The 16,888-nt window shown below is 43.8% G+C and overlaps 1 protein-coding gene across 14 annotated transcripts in view; it reads right to left on the bottom strand.

Moving 5' to 3' along the window:
- Nucleotides 1-3,746: 3,746 nt before the first annotated feature.
- Nucleotides 3,747-16,888, bottom strand: part of IQCF6 (IQ motif containing F6) — a 127,253-nt gene continuing 114,111 nt past the window's right edge. For 7 of the 14 annotated variants that reach the window (XM_055275258.2, XM_055275265.2, XM_055275273.2 and 4 more), the window contains 2 exons: nucleotides 4,632-4,719; nucleotides 3,747-4,175 (listed from right to left, as the gene is read on the bottom strand). In XM_055275258.2, coding sequence (XP_055131233.2) covers nucleotides 3,807-4,175; nucleotides 4,632-4,634 — 372 coding nt within the window. In that variant the 5' untranslated portion in view covers nucleotides 4,635-4,719 and the 3' untranslated portion in view covers nucleotides 3,747-3,806. Of the gene's footprint in view, nucleotides 4,176-4,336; nucleotides 4,502-4,631; nucleotides 4,720-6,782; nucleotides 6,807-16,888 lie in introns of those variants that run through there. The other 7 variants (XM_063608964.1, XM_055275254.2, XM_063608969.1 and 4 more) reach the window with 4 other exon arrangements.

The following is a 16,888-nucleotide window of genomic DNA, read 5'->3' as shown; positions in this document are numbered from 1 at the left end:
TTATCCTCAATCCACCTCTGAGAAATGGACCTCTCTGTGCCCCACCCCTTGACCTAAACTCACCTTCTGCAATGCCCATGGTCCCTGCCTTGGCCTCAGGTGTCAAGGTCTTTATAGTCTGTGGCTTCTTTTCTCTATCTCAGGCCTCTTTGGGACCACCAGTCCTCTTGGCATTCCTTGCCTCCCCCATCTGGGGATCCCAGGGATCTTGGCTACTTGCAAGCACCATAGGGAAGTGTACAGGCCTCAGTGGGAGCTGTCCCCAGACCCATCACTTAGGCATCTCCCTTGGCTTCTGCTTCCTTTCAACTCTGAGCCATGCAGTCTCCCCAGGTTATATTCTCAGATCTCCCTATGCCTATTGGGGTGACACAAGGGAAAGAAGTGGAGGGCAGGGGCAGGCAGCAGGCTGCAGCAGTACCTCAGCCTCCTCACACTCTGTTTCAGGGTCATGCATGGGCTTTTCTTTTGTCTCTTCTTGTGTAGCTGGAAATTTCTCTGTCCTCTACCCCATCCCCCACCTCCTGCCACCCTCTGCACACGGAGGCTTACCAATAGGCTGCTAACACCTCCCAGTTTTCCCAGGACAGTCCTGGTTTGCACTTGGTATTTCCAATGTATTTATCAGGAGTGCCCCTTTCACTCTCAAAATCTATGGTCACCTTTTTAAAGGTAAACTCTATGCAAAGTTATTTGTTGACACTTGATATGAAAGCCCAGCTTTGAGAGTGCCCAAGAAGCATTTTTTCTTTCAACTCACTGTAGCTCTTCTACATAAGTGCCTGCTTCCACTAACTTGTGGTGGACTTGAGCAAACTCAATTTTTTGAAACAAAGCTGATCGACTTTTTTACACCAAGCATTTCCACCCTGGCAGGGTGGGGATGGAGTAGGGTGGTGCCCTCCAGTAACATGGGTGTATGTGTGGTCAGCAGGATGCTGGTCAGTCCACTCAAACTGCCTGGCATGGCATGGCGGTGGCTGTGGTCATCTCATTTTGGATTTAGCACGCGGGACACAAAGAAGCAGAAGACAAGGCTCTGGAGACCCTGGGGCTGTGTGGTCAGAGCTGAGGTTGGTGATGTATCAGGTGGGAGGCTTGAGAGCATAGGGTGGGCACCCTGGGGACAAAGAGATGAGATGCCATCTGGGAATCCTTTCCCAGTGGTGGAAGAGAACTGCAGGGGATGGGCCCTCACTTACTGAGCTACCTTCTTAGGGCCTCAGCAGGCTGGGCCAGTGTGAGGGCCAATACAGTTCTTTATTTATGGGAGGGCTGTGGGCACATATCTCTTGGGGACACCATGTCATCTGAGGGAGGAGCAAGATTGGGGATACTCGGTCCCCCTTGAGTGCTCTCAGACCTACTCCCATCCCAAAGCCACAAGCACAGCCTCCCCTTCTACACTTCAGTGTTTCAGCATATGATATGTGTTCTCAGAAAGAGTTCCTCCTGCAGCTCAATCCTCAGCGATGGTGAGGAGTGGCAGGAAGGGCCTCTGAGGTCTGCCTCTGAGAGTCCCACCAGCAGCCTTACCCCTGCTGAGGAGGGAAGGGTGGCTCCAGTGACCTAGGCCAACACTGGCCACAGACCTCACTGTTAAAGAGGAGCCTTTCTCCTGACTCCCATCCCATACCTCACTCACCTCCTCTTCCTTGGGGCTCTCCAATGCCCACTGCCCACAGGTGCAGACTATCCCTAGCTTCTTAAGACCCCTGACCACCAGCAGGACACCCAAAGTGGAGTGATGGTGAAGGCTTTGGATGAAGTTTGGCTTTCTTGGGCTAGCCCTTGAGTCTCATTGCTCACAGCTGGGTGGTGCCATCTTCTTGAGATCCTGTCTACCTGGGACAAGAGGTCTCACTCATGTTCCCCTCAAAAGTCCCTCCCATTCAGCCCCCAGCTACCAAGCTGTGTCTTCCTGTTTCCAAAAGTTTTTGACCCAAAGTGGTGCTCCCACTGGATTCCTATTTCACGTGGCATTGTTAGCATATCAGAGAGCAGGAAGCCTTGATGACCTGAGTTTCCTGTGTTCAGCATGAAATTCTGTAGAGCATCCCCAAGTGGGACTACATGGGCCAGCTGAGAAGGGCTTAACTCAGCAGTTCCCAAACCAAGACTGCACTTTGGAATCCTGATGCCAGGCCTCATACCAGCCCAGCTAAAGCAGAATCCCTGGGTGGATCCAGGTATCATTATTTTTTTAGTGTCCTAGGGGACTGCAATGTCCTATGTTGAAAATATATAACTCAGAGACTTAAACCATTGCCAATCCAGGTTTTAAACACCTCTCACTGTTGGGGTAGCACCTAAGGGGTTGGTCACGCAGAGTTCCTATTATGCCCAGCTGCAGACCTATCTAGTTTCATACCACTCGCTGCTGTGTGTAGGAGGTGGGCAGAGCTGTATCCAGCGCCACTGAATGGGTTCCCTTGGAAGAGCGGGATTCAATCAGAAAGTCCAGGTACCCAGTTGCTTCACTGCCACCTGCAGCTACTGCAGATGATGGGTGTCAGGCTGAACCCTGAACCCTCACATCTGCTACAGCTGTTCTGGAGACTCACCCCCAACACACACACACACACACACACACACACACAGATTAGGGAAAGTGTCACCCAGCTGCAAGGCATGAAGACCCCTGCACACCTCCCCTGCCACCGCTCCTGCAGGGCCCACCATGGAAAGACCCTGGGGAGGGTTGCAGACCTCAGACTTCTGGGATGGAGGTTCACACAAACATCTGAGGGACACAGGCTGAGAGTGAGGGGCCTTGGGCATGGATGACAAAGCAGAGACAGTGAGAGACCACGTGAGAGATGGTTGCGCCATAGGTGCCCAGAGACAGAGAGAGACTTAGCAAAGCAGTGGCCCAGCAGCACCCACCCAAGGCAGGCCCAGCAGAGGGTGAGGCATCCTGGGGGGAGGCCAGAGAGGGGACATGGGGGTGGATGAGGAGCACAGCTGCTTCTGAGGACGTGGTAGGATTTAGATGCTGTGTGCCCAATGACCTCCAGTGGCAGAGGGACAGCCCTTTCCCCTGCCTACCCCTAGTCCTCTGTTTGTTTACCTGCCCCCATGCCACCCCCACCACCATCCCCCCACAGCCCCCGAGTCTCTCTCCCCTCCCCGATCCCATGCCTGGTTCTCCCAGGAAGTGCCCAGCAGAGGGGAGGGAAGCCTTGTTGTTCAGCCCCAGGGTGGGGAGGCAGCAGGCACAGCTGCTGCCCTCAGCTCCTGCTCTGGCTTCCCCAGGGGCTGGCTCTGGCTGGCTGCTCCCCCACCATAAGGCACAGCGTCTGTCCTGCTGTTGCCTGCTGAAGTGCCCTGTCCTCCTGGCTCCCTGCCAAGCACTCTGCCGTCCCTAAGGGCCTTGCCAAGCACAGGCCTGTGGAATCCTGGCCTTTCCAGCTGGCCCTGGCTGCAGCCAGATTCTCTGATCTTCTGATCTGAATGGAGATGCCTGGACAGGGGCTGCAGGAAACTAAAGCCCAATGCCTACTCCCACTGTGGAAGGGGCCAAAATCAGGCTGACTGAGGCATCAGTGCTTGACTTGGGCCCTGGGATCTCTCTTGGATGCAAGACTGTCCCAGTATGCTGTTAGGAACAGGGGCCTAGGGTTGGTGACCTGAGGACAGGGGCTCTAGACCACACCAGGGAATCTTTCTGATTCCTTCCCAGGGGGAAGGCAGAAAAGTTAGGGGCTGAGCCCTCCTCCATGAGTCTAATCTCCAAAGGGCAAGTGTATGGTCAGTAAGGGTCTTTATTGGAAGAGAGATCCAGCCTCCTTGGCTCTGTCAGTGCCCTAGGTCATGAGGATTTCGATGTCAAGCTCCAGCCGGCTGGCTCTGACCTCATAGCGGCCCCGGATCAGGCCTCGGGTTTGGCTGGCATGCCAGCGCCAGTGAGACTGGATGATGCAGGCTGCTTGGCGTGCCTGGAGGAACCGCCTGCGGGCCTGCCACATTCGAACCTGTGCCTGCACCTTCACCACCGCCCACTCCTGGCAGGTATAGAGTCTTAGTGCCAGGCGCCGTCTTTGCTCCAACATCTTGGCCTGCATCGACCTCCACCAGCACTGGATGACCCAGGCTCTGAGTGCTGCGTGCAGTAACGTCCGGCGCACCATGTTGCCACGCCACCATGACTGAATCTTTATGGCTGTCTTCTCTAACTGATTGGGGGGAGAGAAAAACAGGGAGATGCTCAATGGGGGACCCTCCCCTCCTGTTCCTATCCCCATCTCTGATCTTGGGAGGAAAGAAGGCCTGGCCCAGGTGCCCCTGACTTCTTGTTTCTAGGGCCCATCCATCTTGTTTCCAATCCCCCACTCACATTTAGACACAGTTCGTTACCTGTCAGGTAAGTCCCTGCTGCAAGGGCCTTACTCACATTTTGCGTGTCCATGGCCTTGATCCTTAGGGTCCACTTATCTGTCATTTAGGCCACCCTAGTCTTTAGCCCCACCCTCAACTGTTAGTCACACCTCCATCATTGGACTCCACCCACTTGCACACAAGACTCCACCTCATCAGGTCCTGTCTGCGCACATTTTAACCACATCTCTCTCTCCTCTTCTCTTGCTTGCATCTCTTTTGCTTTATTGATTCCCACCACTTTGGGAGCCTACCATTATCTCTTGCTTTCAGTTTATTTCCCAGCCCCAGTGGCATTCCTGATCCTCCTGATGGCAGTGAAGAGAGAGTCATGCAGCTTACCTGCAAGGAAGGGTTTTACTTTAAGCCTCTACTCATAGCCAGTTTGGATTTCCTGAAACTTAAGTGTCAGGGCACCTGTCAGGGCCTGAGGAACGTGTTTACAGAGCTGTATATTTTTGGGTAAAATTTGTGAAAGCAAGGTATTTCAGCTGCAATTGGAGAGGACCTCTGTCTCTCTACCCTCTTACTCCTTCTGTTACTCACTTCCTGTTGAATGGGGTGGAATGGCAGCCTCTTTTGCGATGAGACTAAGAGAAGGCTGAGTTGGGATAGACTCAGTTTAACAGCATAGATTTATGTGGTTCACAGTCACCCCTGGGAACACATAAATCCTTGCTAGCCATCCTGCTGTTGCTGTGTTCATTCACCTTGCTCATGGCGTGAAGATGCGGGAACAGAAGCGCTGCTATCCAATAAGAACGTGTCTTCCAGTGCCGGCACCAGAAGTATTTGGGCAGGGGAGGAAAAGTAAGTGTGAAAAGTATGGAACCAGAAGCCAGTCTGTAGGAAATTCTTCCTGTTATTAGATGTGTAAAACTATAAGTGGAAGATTCAAGTCTCATTGATGCCTGATTAAAATTGAAGTTCTCTCTTGTCAGGAATATACTTGACAATGCAATGATACAATTTTAAACATTTCATACTTTTTTCTTTTCTTGGTGGGAATTTTGTGAAATAGAATTTATCTGAATGCCTGTGATTGTAGGGCACAACCAGCAGAGCTACTGTAAACAACGTGGAAGTCAGTGTGAAAAATCACATGCTTTAGGCACACCAAATGTCAATCGTAAGAATATTTCTGTAGGCAATGTGGTTGTAAAATCATCCTATGAAGAAACATTAAAAGGTTATGCAGCTGAAACGTAGAAAAATATAGAGGTGGGTCAGTTAATTCATATAAATATTAAGTTATGTTTGATGTATTTATCAACTTAAAAAATGTATAATTTGTTGTAATTTCTTTTCTCATCTTTAATAAATACTCGCTAATTTGACGTCTGTAATTTTGTGTGCTTTTCTTAAAGTGGGCATTCTAAATGATATGTTTTAGGTCCCACAAAACCCGGATCTGTCCTGCCTCACTGTAAGAATGCAGTTGTGCAAGCAGATCTCCTGGGAGCTCACAAAAAGCTGTGCTTCTAGGATTCAGAATTAGCACAGGCCATTTTGGCTCCGGCTTTAGCACGCATTTCATTATCCATTTTTCTGCAAGAAGGTTTGCTGGGTGCCCACAGCTTGTAGGGCCACACACTGTCCATGGCTTCTGTTTACATGTGTTTGAGGATCCTGCTGCCTCATATCATTGCTATGGCACTGCTCATCTGGGCGTCTGAGAGGTTCTGGCCCCACTGTCAACCAAGCAACCTTGGTAAACCAAGCATGTTTAAAGTCCTCAAAATAGTGGATCCTATTGCTTCACTGCAGACTGCCAGTCTGGGTGAGCAAAGTGCTGGAACCAGCCATCTCAAAGGCCTTTACTTTGTCAGTTCCGGCATCAGGCATCCACCCCTACAGAAGGGATCACTTAGTGGCCAGTGTTCTAGGGGCTCAGTCCATCCAGGCCAGGTTGCCATGGTCAAGATGCCACACTCCACCATTTCTCCCCCATTTTGGCCTGGTCGGGAGTTGCCATAATACCGTAACTTTGCTATCTTCTTGGCTGTCTCTGGAAAATCCTGCCAGAGTTCACAGTTTTGCAGTTGAAAGTGGCAGCAGATGGGGATGGGGGTTAGACAAACTCCCTGAGTCTTACTAAGTTTTCACAGAGCATGGTCCTCGGTCTGTATTTCCTCACTGCTTCTTCTCCAGCTTCCTGTTCTTTTCTTCTTGCTTGATATATATATTTTTCTGCTTATAAATATAGTACATGTCTGTTGCCAAAATTTCAATATGCAGACACATATAAGGTGGAAAAGGAATTTCCCATGAAATTTTTCCCCAGAGCTATTCTTTCAGATCTTATACCATGTATATACTGATGTAAATTTTCTAATAAAATAACTTATTTTTAATTAAACATGTAAAATATATTCTTGTAAAAATTTATGCATTTCAAAATTTACCTTGGCAATCAATATTTCCTCCTATGCATTATTACTGGTTCCAGCTTGGAGGGTATCCTGGACAAGTAGCTATGCATTTATCTTTTTTGTTTTTAACTGTGCATTTATAAACACACTACATCCATGTACCTAAAAAATACATAATACAGTTTTTAATGTGTATCTTTTTCTGTGTATCTTTTTTAATTAATTGAAGTAATCATGTAACATAAAATTGATTGTTTTAACCATTTTAAGATTCTAGCTCCTAATTTTATCTAATTTCAAAAAGAAACCCTGTACCCATTAAGTAGTCATTCCCCATTACTTTTTCCCACCTTAGTCCCTGGCAGTCACTGATCTGCTATTAGCCTCCATGGATTTGCCTATAAAAGACATTTCATATAATTGGAATCTTACAATATGGGCCTTTTGTGTCTGGCTTCTTTCACTAGGCATAACGTTTTCAAGGATCATCCATTTGTAGCATGCATCAGTACTTCATTCCTTTTTATGGCTGAATGATATTCTACTTTATGAATATACTACATTTTGTTTATATATTCATCGGTTGATGGGCATTTGAGGTGTTTCTACTGTTTGGTGATTGTGAACAGTGTTGCTATGAACATTCTTGTATAAGTATTTGTTTGAACACCTGTTTTCAATTCTTTTGGGTATATACTTAGAAATGAAATTGCTTGGTCATGTGGTAATTATGTGTTTAACTTTCTGAGGAAGCACAAAACTGTTTTTCACGCAGCTGAACCATTTTTCTTTCTCACCAATATCTGCATCCTCACCAACACTTATTAATTTCCTTTGAAAAATTATAGACATCTTGAGTGTGAAGTGGTATCTCATTGTGATTACAATTTTCATTTCCCTAAGACCAATGACATTGAGTATCTTTTCATGCATGTGTTGGCCATTTGTGTACCTTCTTTGGAGAAATGTCTGTTAAAGTCCTTTGCCTGCTTTAATTGGCTTATTTGTCTTTTTGTGGTTGAGTTGTAGGAATTCTTTATACATGATGGGAAGGAGACCCTTATCAGATATATGATTTGAAAATATTTTCTCCGTTCTGTAGGTTGTCTTTTCATTTTTTTCATAATGTTCTTTGTTTCAATTTTGTCAAGTCCAATTTATCTGTTTTTTTCTTTGTTGCTTGTGCTTTGGCATCCCAGCTAATAACTCATTGCCAAATTCAAGATCATGAGGATTTACCTGTGTGTTTTATTGTAAGGGTTTTGTAGTTTTATTGGTTACATTTAGATATTAGATCAATATTGAATTCACATTTGTATATGTTGAGGAAAGAATCCAACTTCATTCTTTGCATGGGGTTATCCAGTTGTCCTAGCATCTGTGTTGAAGAGACTATTCTTTCCCCTGGGTCTTGGTACCCTTGCTGAAAATCAATTGAACATAGGTGTACAATTGATTTTTATTTCTGGTCTCTCAATTCTAGTCTGTCAATCTATATATCTATCCTAACGCCAGGATAGATATCACACTGTCTTGATTATGGTAGTTTTGTAGTAAGTTTTGAAATGGAAAGTGTCAGTCCTCCAACTTTGTTTTTCATTTTCAAGATCATTTTGTCTATTCTTAGACCCTTGCAATTCCATATGAACTTTAAGATTAGCTAGTCCATTTCTGCAAAGAAAGACAGTCGGAATTTTGACAGGGATTACAGTAAATCTGTAGATAAATTTGGGGAGTAGTCTTCCAACGCACGAAGACGGAGTATCTTTCCATTCCATTTACATCTTTAATTTATTTCTGCAGTGTTTTGTAGTTTTCATTGTATACGTCTTTCACCTGCTTTGGTTAAATTTACTCTTATTTTATTCTTTTTGATGCTATTACAAATGGAATTGTTTTCTTAATTTCGTTTTTGAATTGTTCACTCCTAGTGTGTAGAAATACACATGATTTTTATATGTTGATCTTATATCCTGCAACTTTGATGAATTAGTTTTTTAGCCCTAATAGATTTTGTTGTGGATTCTTTAGGATTTTCTGTATGTCTTTATGTATGTAAGGTCATGTTATCTGCAAACAGACAGTTTTCTTTTTTGTTTGTTTGTTTTTGAGACAGAGTCTCACTATGTTGCCCAGGCTGGAGTGCAGTTGTGCAATCTCAGCTCACTGTACCCTCCGCCTCCTGGAAGCAATCCTCTCACCTCAGCCTCCTGAGTAGTTGGGACGTGCCACTATGCTTGGCTAATTTTTTATGATTTTTGTAGAGATGGGGTCTCATTATATTGCCCAGACTGGTCTCAAACTCCAGGACTCAGGTGATCCTCCTGCCTCAGCCTCCCAAAGTGCTGATATTACAGGCATGAGCCACTGTGCCCTGCTAGTTTTACTTCTTCCTTTCCAATTTGTGGGCATTTTAGTTTTCTTTCTTGCTTAACTTCCCTGGCTAGAACTTCCAGTACAATGTTGAATAGCAGTGATGAAAACAGACATCCTTATCTTGCTCCTGATCTTGGAGAAAAAGCTTTCAATTTTTCGCCATTAAGTATGATGCTCATTATGGATTTTTCATAGATGATCTTTAGCAGGTTGGAAAAGTTCCCTTCTATTCCTAGTTTATTTAGTGTTTTTATCATGAGAGAGTGTTGGATTTTGTCAAATTCTTTTTTTACATCAATTGAGGTAACTGTGTGTTTTCCCCCTTTAGTCTGTTAATATGATGTATTACATTGATTTTTGTATGTTGAACCTTCTCTGCATTGCTAGGATAAATCCCAGTAGGTCATAGTGTATAATCTTTTTAATATGCTAGTAGATTTGAGTTGCTAGTATTTTTTGAGGATTTTTGCATCTATATTCATAAGAGATATCACTCTTTAGTTTCTTATAGTGTCTTTGTCTGGCTTTGGTAACAGGGTAATGCTGGCCTCAAGGAATTAGCTAAGAAGTGCCCCTATTCCTCTATTTTTTGGAGGAATTTTAGAAGAATTGGTGTTGGTTTCTCTTTAATGTCTGATAAAATCCACCAGTGAAGACAATCGGTCCTGGATTTTTCTTTATTGGAAATTATTTGATTACTGATTCCATCTCTTTACTTGTTATAGAGCTATTCAGATTTTCTAATACTTCTTCAGTTGGTTTTGGTAGTTTGTGTGTTTCTAGGAATTTGCCCATTTCATAGGTTATCTAATTTGTTTATATACAATTGTTCATAGTATTATTTTATAATATTTTTTATTTCTATAAAGTTGGTAGTAGTGTTCCCACTTTCATTTCTGATGTTAGTAATTTAAGTCTTCTGTCTCTTTGCTTGTTTAGTGTAGCTAAAGATTTGCCAATTTTTGTTGATATTTTTAAAGAATCAACTTTTGGTTTTGCTGATCTATAGTTTTTTTAAATTTTCTATTTAGTTTATCTCTGCTATAATCTTATTATTTCTCTCCTGTTGGCTTTGTTTAGTTTGCTCTTCTTCTAGTTTCTCAAGGTAGAATGCTCTACTTTTTCTAGTTTCTTGAGGTAGAAGGCTATGTTATTGAGATCTTTCTTCTTTTTTAATGAATGTAGCCATTTGAGGCTATAAATTTCCTTCTAAGCACTGCTTTTGATGCATTCCACAGGTTTTCACACATTGTGCTTTTATTTTCATTCATATCAAAGTAAATTCTATTTTTTTGTGATTTATTCTTTGACCCATCAGTTGTTTAAAATTGTGTTGCTGATTTCCTCAAATTGATGAATTTTCCATATTTCCTTTGATTGTTGATTTCTATGATCATTCCACTGTGATCAGAGAAGATATTTTTATGATTTCAATCATTTTCAATTTATTGAGACTTGTTTTGTGGCTTAACATATGGTCTATCCGGGAGAATGTTTTGTGTGTACTTAAAAAGAATGGGTATTCTGCTGTTGGATGAGTACTCTATATAGGTTCGATAAGTCTAGTAGCTGTGTAGTGATGTACAAATATTCTATTTCCTTGTTTATCTTTTGTCTAGGTGATCATCTATCCATTATTGAAAGTGGGATGTTGAAGTCTCCAACTATTGTTGTTGAACTGTTTATTTCTCCCTTTATCTGGGTCAGTTTTTGCTTCTTATACTTTGGGGCTCTTATTAGGTACATACATGCTTATAATTATTATGTATTAGTGGATTGACTCATCATTATACAATGCTTTTGTCTATTGGGACAATTTTTTGTCTTACACTCTGTTTTGTCTAATATTAGTTATTGTCTCGTGTCCTTTCATTTCCACCAGAGGGACTTCCCTTACTCATTCTTAAAGGGCAGATGGTCTACTAGCAATACACTAGCTCAGTTTTTGCTCATCTGGGAATGTCGTAATTTATTTTTCATTTTTTCTTTCTGCTTTTCAAACTGGGTAATCTCAATCAACCTATCTTCAAGTTCAATGCTTCTTCTGCCTGTTCATATATGCTGTTGAACCCCTGTAGTGAATTTTTCATTTCAGTTATTGTACTTTTCAACTTCAGCATCTCTCTTTGGTCTATTTGGTTCCTTTTCACAATTTCTACCTCTTTATTGATATTCTCTATTTGGTAAGACATAGTTCTCATGTTTTCCTCTAGTTTTTGTACATTATTTTCCTTAGCTCCCTGAGCATATTTAAAATAGTTGCTTTAAAGTCTTTGTGTAATAAGTCCAATGTCTGGGCTTCCTCATGGGTAATTTTTATTACTTCTTTTTCCCCCGCTATGTGTAGGCCATGCTTTCTTGTTTCCTGCCTTACAAATTTTTGTTGAAAACTTGATGTTTTGAATGTTATAATGTAGGAACTCTGGATATCAGATTATCCTCTTTCTCCAGAATGTGCTATTGCTGCTCGTTGTAATTGTTGCTGTTTGTTTGTTTACTAACTGTTCTAAACTAATTTTGTAAAGTCTGCATTCTCAGTTTTATGTGGCTACTTATGTGTTTTTCTGTTGGCTTAGTGATCAGCTTGTGACTCAACAAAGATTTAATTAGGTACCTGGAACCAAAATGAAAAACGAAACAAAACAAAACAAAAAAAGGAAAAATACCTCCCAAACTCCAAGTATTTGCAGAAGGGCCCTGTGTAAGTTTGGGGGCATGTCTGTAACTCTCTGCATACTTTATAACTCTGCATTAGCCTTCACTTTCTGTGTAAAGCCTGAAGATTAGCCAGAAGCAGAAGTGAGAGATTAAGGCTGACCCCGTGATGCCTAGGCATTAATTAAGACGTTATGCATAGTGACAGAAACTGTTTGAATAATGGAGAGATTAAAAGCTACCAGAGAAATCTGGGTCAGGTACTTACTAAGGCACTTGATGAGCATAAATAGACAAGCAATATGTAGACACCCACTATGATCTGAAATCCCATGTGCAGCCATCCATCCTACTGTGTAAGGTCAAACCAAGTGAATGGGTCAAACATTTTGCCCAGAGCCAGAGACGAAATGTTATAAAACTGGGTAAGCTCACAAAATACCTGTAATTGTTGGGCCATGGCCTTTAGATTGGTTTATACGTGGTCAGAGTTATTTATATACATGCAATAGGTTTCTCCTTAGATGGCGCAGACTCCCTCCCCTCTGCTCTGACCAGGAACTAATCTAGGGTGAGGTGATTATCTAATACCACCTGGGCTAGAGAGTCATGTGATTGTTGCACCAGGGTGAGACTGTGCTATATCAGATTTATGTGCTGGGACAGCATAGCTGACAAGTTTGTATTGACCTGAATGATTTGTTGCTGTGTTACAGTGGCAGTACTCATTACAGTTCCTGCTAGTGAATAATCCTGCTTTTAAGAGTATGGGAATAAAAATAGCTCACCTTTGTCAGAATAAATGTGGTCTGGCTTGGAACCAAGGGGTCTTGGCTACTTGAATATAAGGGAGGACCCAAAGACATTAGGTAGTGATATGGTTTGCCTGTGTCTTCACCCAAATGTCAATTTGAATTCTATCTCCCAGAATTCCCACATGTTGTGGGAGGGACCCAGGGGGAGGTAATTCAATCATGGGGGCCGATCATTCCTGTGCTATTCTTATGATAGTGAATAAGTCTCAAGAGATCTGATGGGTTTATCAGGGGTTTCTGCTTTTGCTTCTCTCTCATTTTTCTCTTGCTGCCACCATGTAAGAAGTGCCCTTCATCTCCTGCTGTGATTGTGAGGCCTCCCCAGCCATGTGGAACTGTAAGTCCAATTAAACCTCTTTTTCTTCCCAGTTTCAGGTATGTCTTTATTAGCAGCATGAAAATGAACTAATACAGTAAATTGGTACCAGTAGAGTGGGGCGTTACTGAAAAGATACCTGAAAATGTGGAAGTGACTTTGGAACTGAGTAACAGGCAGAGATTGGAACAATTTGGAGGACTCAGAAGAAGAGAGTAAAATGTGGGAAAGTTTGGGACCTCCTAGAGACTTGTTGAATGGCTTTGACAAAAATGCTGATAGTGATATGAACAATAAGGTCCAGACTGAGATGGTCTCAGATGGAGATGAGGAACTTGTTGGGAACTGGAGCAAAGGTGATTTTTGTTATGTTTTAGTGAGACTGGCAGCATTTTGCCCCTGCCCTAGAGATTTGTGGAACTTTGAACTTGAGAGAGATGATTTAGGGTACCTGGTGGAGGAGATTTCTAAGCAGCAAAGCATTCAAAAGGTGACTTGGGTGCTGTTAAAAGCATTCCATTTTAAAAGGAAAACAGATCATAAAAATTCAGAAAATTTGCAGCCTGATGATGCAGTGGGAAAAAAAAAAAACATTTATGGAGAAGAAATTCAAGCTGGCTGCAGAAATTTGCATAAGTAGCAAGGAGCCTAATGTTAACCCCCAAGAACTATGGGGAAAATGTCTCCGGGCCATGACAGAGAACTTCATGGCAACCCCTCCTATCACAGGCCTGGAGGCCCAGGAGGAAAAAGTGGTTTTGTGGGCTGGGCCCAGGGTCCCCATGCTGTGTGCACCCTAGGGACTTGGTGCTCTGTGTCCCAGGTGCTCCAGCCATGGCTGAAAGGGGACAATGTACAGCTCAGGCTGTGGCTTCAGAGTGTGGAAGCCCCAAACCTTGGCAGCTTCCACGTGGTGTTGAGCCTGTGGGTGCACAGAAGTCAAGAATTGAGGTTTGGGAGCCTCTGCCTAGATTTCAGAAGATGTATGGAAATGCCTGGATGCCAAGGCAAAAGTTTGCTGCAGGGGTGGGTCCCTCATGGAGAACCTCTGCTAGGGCAGTGCAGAAGGGAAATGTGGGGCTGGACCCCCCACACAGAACCCCTACTGGGGCACTGCCTGGTGGAGCTGTGAAAAGAGGGACACTATCCTCTAGATCCCAGAAAGGCAGATCCTCTGGCAACTTGCACTGTTTGCTTGGAAAAGCCACAGACACTCAACACCAGCCTGTGAAAACAGCCAGGAGGGAGGCTGTACCCTGCAAAGCCACAGAGGCAGAGCTGCCCAAGACCATGGGAACCCACCTCTTGCATCAGTGTGATCTGGATGTGCGATCTGGACTCAAAGGAGATCATTTTGGAGCTTTAAAGTTTGACTGCCCTGCTGGATTTTGGACTTGCATGTGCCTTATAACCCCTTTGTTTTGGCCAATTTCTCCCATTTGGAACAGCTGTATTTACCCAATACCTGTACCCTCATTATATCTAGGAAGTAACTAGCTTGCTTTTGATTTTACAGACTCGTAGGTGGAAGGGACTTGCCTTGTCTCAGATGAGACTTTGGACTGTGGACTTTCGGGTTGATGCTGAAATGAGTTAAGACTTTCGGGGGAATGTTGAGAAGGCATAATTGGTTTTGAAATGTGAGGACATGAGATATGGAGGGTCCAGGGGTGGGATAATATGGTTTGGCTGTGTCCCCACCCAAATTTCAACTTGAATTGTATCTCCCAGAATTCCCACATGTGGGAGGAACCCAGGGGGAGTTATTGAATCATGGGGGCTAGTCTTTCTAGTGTTATTCTTGTGATAGTGAATACGTCTCACAAGATCTGATGGGTTCATCAGGGGTTTCTGTTTTTCCTTCTCTCTCATTTTTCTCTTGCCACTGCCGTGTAAAAAGTGCCTTTCACCCTCTGCCATGATTGTGAGGCCTCCCCAGCCATGTGGAACTGTAAGTCCAATTAAACTTCTTTTTGTTCCTAGTTTCGGGTGTGTCTTTATCAGCAGTGTGAAAATAAATTAATACAGGTAGGACACATTTGAAGTTAGTTGGGTCTGGACCCTGTTGTTCCCCTTGCATAAAGGGAGGCAGAAGTGGGCTGTGGGAATCAGGAGTGCATATAATGAGTCCCAAGTTTCATAGGACCATGGTATACCCCATGGATGAATTAGAGAACCTGAAAATGGGCTATGTTACCCGAGGCCCCAACAGGTTAAGTGATACTGAGCTCCCAAGTGTCTCCAAGTCATGTTAAATCTGGGGCAGATATGTAAACACAATCCCTGCTTGGGGTTCTGGAGGGGCAAATAACAACATGTATGCCTTGGATGCCGAGCAGTTGGGCTGTAATTTTGGGTTTTATGTTAGCAAGAGAGAGTGATATCTGTAGTGCTGGTAATTGTGCCAGATCAGGGGGAATTAGAGTAGCTCAAGGAACAACTTTGGTATGGTATATTAACAGGCCCAACAATTACATCTCCTGAGAAGCTTGGCTCTGATTTCAGCCCACTGTGTTAAAATATTGGGACGATTAGGCTCATAAGGAGAGGTAGTAGTAGAGGGGTTGTCTGATCTCTGATGGTGTGGATGATCCTGCATTTGGGGAGACCTCAAAGGATGTGTCTAAGGTGTTGGGGGAAGAAGTGGTGAAGTGGTAGGTGGGGCAGCGGTGGTAGAAAAATAACTATCCCAACAGAAGTCAAAATGTCTCGAATCCTGGAGGACCCGAACTCCGTCCATCTCCACGTAGGAGGTGTGGCCAGACGGGATGGTTAGGTTAATTGGGACTCCAGTGAGGTACTGGTAAGCACACATGACTTAGCCTGCCACAATTGGTGACAGCAGTCAAGAGTGGTCTGGCCAGTATCATGGGCCAATTGGTAGAATCACGGGCAGTAATGTAAGCCAGGAGACATCATGACAGGGAATGCACTAGCTTGGTAAAATGCCCTTCCAAAGGTTCCTCCTCATCAGGGAACTTAGAAAGACAACTTTTGGGTTCTGTAACCAAGTCCTAGATGGGGGTGCAGGGGTTGTCAGTCATCAGTTGTCTTACCTTCCTGGACACTATCATGGCCAAGGGTCCAGGTCAGGTAAAGGTGGTGTTGTCCCCTGTTGTCTTGGGCTGAGGCACTGTCATCTTCTGTGTAGCAAGGTCCCGCATTGTCTTGGGCTGGGTGCTATCATTGGAGGCATTTCCATCTCCAAGATTAGGTTGTCATCTCCTGACATTGATGATGTCTACCAATTTTAGCACCACCTCTCCTCCAAGACAAGTATACTTCCCAGGTAGCAACTCAAAACAGGAAGATGGGGCACTGGGGGCCTACAGTGGTCCAATACATTTGGAAGGCTCTGAGCAGGCTATGTTTACATTGTTGAGATGGACTACTGAAATCACAGATTATAAGTAATCACTGAGGGTCCTTGAGGGTGCATTGTGCATAGGCTTTGGAGGTGCTTTTTTCTGAAAAGGAGGATATTTCCATCCATAGATAGTACACACTGCATGCATCGCCTTTGGCCAAAGAGAACACAATATGTTGTGGAAATACCACCAAATCAGCTGGTATAGATCTAACCATTCCTTTTATTGACAATGAATACTCCAAGGAATGGAAGTACCACTATTTATGCATCCATTTCCTTACCTGTGGGTATTCTTTTGTTCATTGTTTTTATTTGCCACTACATGTTGTGTGGCGTAAATGTCTTTCATGTGTGTCATCACACACGAAATGCTATCACTCAGGGCTTCTCATAGGAAAGTGTGGCTTCTGGGCCAAAGGGTATGAAGGGTATGGGCCTATTAAATTTTAACAGATGATGCCAAACTGCCCCTTTAAAAAGCCATAATTCCACCGACCATAGTATATGAGAACACCATGCATCTCTGCCAACAGTAGGCATTATCACACTTACAGATTCTTTTTCGTCTAAAGGGTATAAAGCAATATCTCATAGTAACTTTATTTTA

This window comes from Symphalangus syndactylus, chromosome 1 (assembly GCF_028878055.3).
Source record: "Symphalangus syndactylus isolate Jambi chromosome 1, NHGRI_mSymSyn1-v2.1_pri, whole genome shotgun sequence".
NCBI classification, from domain to species: domain Eukaryota; kingdom Metazoa; phylum Chordata; class Mammalia; order Primates; family Hylobatidae; genus Symphalangus; species Symphalangus syndactylus.
This window is presented reverse-complemented; position numbering and strand designations above follow the sequence as displayed.